At 38.5% G+C, this 8,200-nt stretch overlaps 1 protein-coding gene across 1 annotated transcript; it reads left to right on the top strand.

The window, feature by feature from the left end:
* The first annotated feature begins 286 nt into the window (after positions 1–286).
* Positions 287–6,581, top strand: LOC144964335 (glutaminyl-peptide cyclotransferase-like). The gene is made up of 2 exons (XM_078898446.1): positions 287–1,299; positions 6,143–6,581. The coding sequence occupies exons 1-2, from the start codon at positions 1,233–1,235 to the stop codon at positions 6,337–6,339; spliced, it is 264 nt and encodes an 87-aa protein (XP_078754572.1). The 5' UTR covers positions 287–1,232; the 3' UTR covers positions 6,340–6,581.
* Positions 6,582–8,200: the final 1,619 nt, after the last annotated feature.

The following is an 8,200-nucleotide window of genomic DNA, read 5'->3' as shown; positions in this document are numbered from 1 at the left end:
ATCAAATAGGTGAGATTCCACTATGTACCCATCTCATCTATATCACTTTCGATGTTATGGGATTTTTGAATGCGTGAGATTTTATAATATAGCGCACAATTCGCTAAATGTGTTCAAAGCGCTTTTCAAAGAGTCCCTGACTAACAGCAAACACGTAATATATAGAACGAGACTTGACGCCTGTTAGGCGATATTACAATTTATCCGACAGAGACAACGCTGTTAACGAACAGGTACTCATTTTACACCCGACTACGGTGAGACAATGCGAGTAAAGAGTATTTTCCAAGGACTCAATTATGCGCCGAGCGAGGTTCGAACCCAGGACCTTCCGATCCGAAAGCGAGTGTCATACCACAAGACCACATCGCCGCAGATTAAACGCTCTGGTCATGAAAGTGCCATTACTTACTGGCATTGTTGCCTTAAGATATGGCACTCGACATGAAGGTCTAGATTGAATCCCACTTTGGGCGGTGCAAAGATTGGGTCCTTAGAAAAAGGCTTTTTTCTCGAATTTTCCCACCATACTCAGGTGTGAAATGAGTACCTGGTCGGCAACAGAGCTTTATCTATGTCATGTCTCGTTCAACATGTTAAGTGTTGCTGTTGGCATGGGGCTCCTTGTAAAGCGCTTTGAGTATGATACATTGTTATCGTCATATTAAGGCTCGAGGTTTCTTTTTTCATTTTTTTCACATTTGATAATCTCTGGAAGCTGGAAGCAATATTCCTACCAGTGGATTACGAGTGCTGGTAGTAGGAGGTGAACTTCGACATCGTGTGTTTGTTTGACTGTTTGTTTGTTTGTTTATGTTGAGTTTGTTTGGGGGCTTTTCAGTTGGTTTTTTTTTTTTTTTTTTTTTTTTTTTTTTGTTATTTCCTTTTTTTTTGGGTGGGGGGGTTGTTTTGTTTTGTTTTGCTTTGTTTTTATTTTTTGTTCTTAGCGTGTCAAACTTAACTGGAGGAATGCCCACGTTGTAACAGTAATTAAGGATTTTTAATATATATTGAGCAGTTATACAAATGGTTATCATAGAAATATAACAATCAATTTTCTAAAGCTTATCTGATATATCTATAATTGGATATTATTTATTTATATTCAAGCGTCCTGAATTCTGTTTTCTTCTATTAACGGTCATTTAATCCATTCATTTTCATGTTCTATTCAATCAGAATACTGTCTTGAAAGTAGCAGAATATTACAGAGCCGAGCCAACCAGAGGTTGATGTTTGATCTGTGGGCTCCGCATAGAACTGTTGTTGAAGACGATCACATTCCTTTCATTCAGAAAGGTATTGAAGATTTCCTCTCATCAATTCATTTATTATTTATTGTTTGTGGTTGTTGGGTCCATAGCGAACATCAACATTTAAGATGTAGGACGAGACATGACGCCTTTTAGGCGATATTACAACTAAACAAACAAACAAAAATAATAGTAGTTCGGACAGAGACAATGCGGTTAAAGACCATGTACTCATTTTATACCTGATTACGGTAAGAAAATGTGAGTAAAGGGCCTCTTCCAAGCAATCAACTATTTGCCGCTCACGGCGGGAACTTGATCCTAGGACCCTCCGATCCAAAGGTGAGTGTCATACCGCTCGACCACATAGCCGCGCCGATTAATAATTCATTAAAGTAACGCTTACGATAGTACTAAACGGCGAATTTTGTGCTTTTAAAAAATACAGGATTGCAAATGAGAAGAGTTCGAGTAATACGTGAATAGCTAAATTCATGATTTTAAATGAATTAAGGAAAGAACATCACTTTCCATTTTTTAAAAATAGATTAATGCATTTCAGTACTATTAAATTGGTTCTTTGAATGCGCCAATGACGTCGGTTAGTGGTCTCTCTCAACTAGTCGTTCACATAATATAAAATTCGTCTTATTTTTGTATCATATTGGCAAAAATTATGAGGCATCCCTTTTATCACTTTTTAAAAAAACCTTTAATAGATAAATATTCATCTCCCGCACTCATTCGGTATTACTAACAAACAAATAAACAAACAATAAAACGATTTTAACGAACAAAATCTGCGTTTTGTTAGTCAAAGCAGAAAAATCTGTCGGATCGTCATAATTTAAACAAATATAGTTTCAAAGTTAATAAATAAGTATAGGTGTAAAGACAGGGGAAAACCAGAAATAGATAAAATGAAAACGAAAAAAGAAAACCGCGACGGTGTCACTCGAACGAGATCCCCTCGGTAATGATGTCTGGATTCTTCTTCTTCTAGGTTCCATGTCTGGTCCAGGCTTCGGATACTGCATGAATTATCTCTCTCCATTCCTCCCTGTCTCTTACTTTTTCAAACAGCTCTTGGATTGTTAGGTTGGTGAAGCCCTTCAGTTGGTCTATGAGTGTTTTTCTTTGTCTCCCCCGGGCGCGTTTACCAGGTATTTTTTTAACAACTTGCCAGGTATTCATTCTTATCTTTCCTTACTATGTGTCCGAAAAAGGATAGTTGTCGATCCGCTATTAAGGGCATTAGTTTCCTTTGTTGGTATGTTTGTTTTAGCACTTCTTCGTTCGTTTTGTGTGCAGTATACGATATTCTCTGCATCCTTCTCAAACACCACATTTCAAAAGCTTCAATGTTCTTTTGTGTTTCTGCATTTGTAGTCCAGCTTTCGCATCCGTATAACAAGATTGGCCACACGTAGCACTTCAAGACTCGGAATCTAATCCCGAACGACATCTGTTTGTTTTTCAAAATGTTTCCGAGGTCCATGAAGGCCTGTTTGGCTTGAGTTATTCTTGTTCGTATGCCTCGGTTAGATCTTCCATCTGTTGTCACTATTGAACCTAGGTATGTAAAACTTTCTACGTTGGTAAGTTGCTCGCCGTGAATCGTTATATTGCAGGTGTTGTTGTTTTCGGGGTTTTTCTGTATTACCATGCATTCCGTTTTGGTGCTATTCACTTCCATTCCCTTGGCTTCACTATCTACTACCACTTTGTCAACAATCTTTTGAAGTTGGATTTCTGATGTTGCAATGAGTACCGTATCGTCTGCGTATCTTATATTATTTATGTTGTGACCTCCTACTTTATTCCCTCCATATTAGTTATGCCCCTCATGATTGTTTCTTGGTATAGATTAAACAGATCTGGTGAGGCAACACACCCTTGACGGACTCCTTTCTTAATAGGAATGGAATTTCCTGTAGAGTTTCCGATTTTGATAGATGCCTGCTGGGTGTAGTATAATGTTTGGATTAGAATGATAATAATCACCATTAAACAGGCTGGCCTTGTGAATTATTCTTTATGTTGACTAGTGAAATTCGAGCTATAATTCTCTTCCCTGGGTGTAATAAAGGGATAAATCTTATAAGAAATAACACGAGTGAGGTTATAATAATTAGAGGCTGCGTGGCTCAGCGCTATTACAGAGTTATAGTTGCTCACCGAACGGACACCAAACGAACGACTTACCGATCACGTGATCAGTTTTTTCTCGCGTCCTCTCGTCTAATCTCGTCACTCCGGAATAGAAAGAGGAGGCGGAGCTAATATGATATAACGCAATGAAAGTTCTGTCCGATGACGGGTGGGGGATATCACCTCTCCAAAACTTACCTTATTATATGGGATCTTGAGATTCTTATCCAATCATCGATTGCTCGTTTGACAGTTGGCTTGTGAACAGTTAGGAGACCATCTCTTGATTTATGGGCAGGCGGCTTTGCGTAAAGGCGGTGAGTGTTGTATACATCAAAGAGTACCGCTGACCGATGGGTAAATAGTGATTGTGTAACCCAAAAGCCCTGATGACTCGACTGCAAGGTCTTGTATGTAATAACTGCGTCACCATATCAACGCTCAGGAATTAATTAGTGAGGACTCTCAGTATATATTTAAAAAAACAAACAACGCCTTTGAATCACACGAGATACATCAGTGTGCTCGTCGCATTGAGAAATGAAAAATGAGATATAAATCAAGAAAACCGACCGGAAAATAAAGAAACTATCATTAAATTTAAAACATTGAGCAATATTTTTTTCAAAATCAATCTACTAGAAAAATTTTTTTATTTCTAAACCTATTTTTGTGAAACAAAGATAAATGTTCTCCTTTTTGCAAGCTGTTCAACAATGTGGTTTTCAAATTTATCGTATACGTAATCATTTGGAAGCTCCCGAGAAAGGTATTTTTGTGTAATCTCTTTCACACACACGCGCGCGCACACACACACAAACACACACACACAAACATATACAAACAATACACAAACAATACACATCCCTGGTCATCTATTGCCTATATTATTAATGTTAATATATACATCCCATGCTGATTGTCACTACCCCCCCCCCCCACCCCCACCCCCCCCCCCCCCCAACCATTTCCACCAACCAAGTACCAGCGGCCTTTTCTCTTTGATTTCGTATCATGGTCTACCCGAAGCCCAACACCTCGATCGTTTGTGGGTCAACCCCCTCCCCCCACCTTCGCCCGTAATCAATTTATAATTTTCTCTCTGTATAGAGCGCCACGTGCACAATTATATACTATTGAATGACACTGACCTTGCACCTCTCCTAACACAAGCCAACAGCAACCCAAGCTATCCTCTATCACGTGACCTTAGATCCGATGCTGCATACCGCTTGAGAGTCTTCACTATCCAGATCTCGTTCATGGTCACGTGAGAAGGCTATATCCGTTCGGGTTCGGCGTTCGGCGTTTCGTTCGACCCGATTTCGTTAAAAGCCTAATGTCTTTGCTTGGAACCCGAACGGTATCGAATTCAGCTACCCGCTGCGTTGTGTGGCCTTGAGCAAGTCACCACGCCCAGGCTCATTTTGCCGCGCCGCACTGCGACTGACGCCTGACGCCTGGGCTTTTTCCAGTCTTTACCATGGAATGGGCCCTAAAGACACATTTCCCCTTCATTTTATGTATTTACTTGTTCCATAAAAGTTGTCTTGAACCCCTTCGTTCAGACTTGTTGAGATCTGTTTTCTGTTCTAGTAGGTAGGCTCCAAAATTTATTAAAACCGTTTAGATATGTCCTTTTTATGTGAAGTATATAATATTTAATATATCATATGCATTTACACATGTCGGTGAAAACCTAATAGGACTAACTTATTTTAAATAAGATTTTATTAAGAAAATATACATTACTTTTTTTTCCATTATTATTTTTATATAGTTTTGTTGTTGTTGTTGTTTTAGTTTTTGCTATTTGCATAAAAAGATGTATGAATATGTATTTTTACCGACAATAAATATTCATTTCAATTCAATGCGTTTAAAAATTTGATTTGGTTCCCAATACGTTCTCCCAAGGTTACGTAGCAGTTATGGGAACTTGTTCTAAATTCCAAACGCATAGGTTCAAGAATACTATAATGTTATGTCATGTTTTGACAATTCACCCGTGAGTCTTAGCAACGTCAACGAACTGAGCAATATTGCAGTGCAACCCGCTGAGTGGCGTGGGTGTTTTCGTTTCTTTACTAGTCCCTCCCTCTTCGATCTATGACCCTTAACACAACGTCTTTGACTTCGAAAATATGAATAGTAATAAAATAATAAATGGACAATTTTAACTGGTCATTGGTGGCGTTATTATTAATGTTGTTGTTGTTGGTGGTGGCGTTATTGTTGTTGTTAATGGTAGTGGTGGTAGTAGTGATGGTGGTGGCGTTATTGCTGTTGTTGTTTTTGTTGTTGTTAATGGTAGTGGTAGTGGTGATGGTGGTGCTGGCGTTATTGTTGTTGTTGTTATTGTTATTGATGGTGGTGGTGGAGGTTGTGGCGTTATGTTGTTGTTGTTGTTGATGGTGATGGTGGTTCGTTACTGTTGTTGTTGTTGTTATTGATGGTGGTGGTGGTAGTATTATTATTGGTTGTTGTGGTGGTCGTGTTATTATTGTTGTCGGTAGTGATGGTCATCGTATTATTGTTCGTGGTGATGGTGGTATTACTGTTGGTGGTAGTGGTGGTGGTTCATTGAATCTTGTGAGGATGTTGACAAAGACGAATAATACATGCTCCATAGTAAATCTTGAAATACCAACCAACGGAAATGTAGATTTCTTCACATTTTAACTAAAAATAAAATATGCTTGGAATCCAACAAATTAAACTTATTTATTTTCCCACAGGCGTGCCCATTCTCCATCTCATCTCCACCCCGTTCCCAAGCGTATGGCATACTTTAAATAATGACCTCGACCACCTAGACAGGACAACAATATCAGAATTCGCCTCTATTTTCAGGATTTCCTCTTCCGCCTTTTCAGTGGCTCCATCTAGGGGTATTTCCAATCTGCAAATGGTGTACTGTCCAATTTGTCAGTAATGCATGTCTCAACGTTTGTTAATGTTGAAGGTTTCTAGAATAAATACTGATGAATGGACGGATGGTGACATCAGAGGTTTACCTCATGTTATAATTGCAAAACGAATACCGTGTTTCTTGACATGGAGAAAAAGTATTACGGAGATGATAACGAAAGTGACATTTCATTTGTGACAAGAGAGCAGGACACGTAATGATGAATAGAGTACGAGGCAAAAATCTCATCTTAGCACTTAGTTATATGAAAGGGTTTCATAAATTTGCGACACATTTGTTTTAAAGCGAGGACTTTGGAGTCGACGAGAATGATTTCGTCACGTGTCACAGTTTAATTCTTCTTTTTATTTTTAACTTGAAGAAGCGATTGGTTCAAAATATGTGATTGTAAAAGTATCAATTTTAACCGATCGATTCTTGAAGCTCTGACTAATGTTTTAGAAATGTCCATTTTTTTCTTCAGAGTGCGACAGAATTTAAAACACATTTTGGTGAGGTTTAAACTCACACACTTTATTCATTTATTCATTTCTTCTTTAATTACGAGAGTTGGGTTCTCTCATCTTTGTTAATAGCATTAATTTTCTTGGCTTGGTGCTGAATTTGCTGGCAGTTTCAGCTGACGTAGAGCTGTTCCCTGAGCTGTTGTTCACATAGTCTATGGTGAAATTTTTTGAGAATTCATTGGCTATTCTGTGATGTGAATGTGGTGTCTTTCGTTCACATAAGAGCTGTTGTTGACCTGTCTATTCTTTACACATTACGGCTATGTGGTCTTGTGGTATGATATTCGCTTTTCAAATCGGAAATTCCTGGGTCCGAGCCTCTTTCTTAACCGTTAACAGTGTTATCTCTGTCTGAAAGTTATAATATTGCCTTACAGGTGTCATGTCTCGTTCTAGATATTACGTGTTGCTGTTTGTCAGGAGCCTTTTGGAAAGCTTTTTGAGCACGTTTAGTGGGTATTGCTCTATATAAAAGCTAAAGGTTGTTTTTTACTTTATTGTTGTTTTTCGTATGTGTTATTGTTTATCTTCTTTGGTGAGGTAGAATGCCATGTTTTGGTCTCTCGTGATTAAAACAAAGGCTCCATTTTGTTGCATTCTTTTAACTTTAACTTCCATTCAAATTAATTTACCCAATCCGCACACATACACACACACACGCGCGCGCGCACTCTCTCTCTCTCTCTCTCTCTCTCTCTCTCTCTCTCTCTCTCTCTAAATAAATAAATAAATAAATCAGTTACTTTTGAGACTTTAGATATGTTTGTCTAAATCCTTGATATGTTTGTTCTTATCGTTATGTTCTGTTTTGAATAGGGTCTGTTTCTGTTGTTTCTTTGGTATGATTTTTTTTTTTGGGAAGGGGGGGGGGGGGTTGGAGGGCAGGGGGTTTGGGGTACTTTTATTATTTTTTCTTACGTGTGTTTACATGTTTGTTTGTGTGTGTATGTGTGTGTGTGCGAACGTGTGTGTGTTTGGTTTGTTTATTCTGAAGTTTGTTGGGGGGGGGGGGCGGCAAATGCAGTAGATTTTAATGGATTATACTCTCTAGTGTCTGCTCCCTTTGACCCCAAAATGTCCTCACGATAATATCTTGACTATTGTTAAGTACTATTGTTAAGGCCCTTATCACGTATCTCACTCAACACCAGCCCGCCCCCATCCGCTTCACACACGCATACACACACACACACACAAACATCCACACACTCTATCTCTTTTTCTCTCTCTCTGTTTTGTTTTTGTTTGTAATGGGTTTACGGCACTTGCAACACATTAAGGTCATATCAGCGCCAGTAAAAAGGAGGAGAATGTGATAGTAAAAAGTTCTAGAATTACAATTAAAACATCCAAGATTA

Source organism: Berghia stephanieae, chromosome 1 (assembly GCF_034508935.2).
Source record: "Berghia stephanieae isolate SIO BIC M18660-M18661 chromosome 1, UCSD_Bste_1.3, whole genome shotgun sequence".
NCBI classification, from domain to species: domain Eukaryota; kingdom Metazoa; phylum Mollusca; class Gastropoda; order Nudibranchia; family Aeolidiidae; genus Berghia; species Berghia stephanieae.
This window is presented reverse-complemented; position numbering and strand designations above follow the sequence as displayed.

What these genes read in the sequence shown, in the direction of transcription:
- LOC144964335 (XM_078898446.1), top strand. Translation starts at nt 1,233, where the DNA reads ATGTTTGATCTGTGGGCTCCGCATAGAACTGTTGTTGAAGACGATCAC. An exon ending in CATTCCTTTCATTCAGAAAG is followed by an intron (nt 1,300 to 6,142) that starts GTATTGAAGATT and finishes ATTTTCCCACAG; the next exon opens with GCGTGCCCATTCTCCATCTC.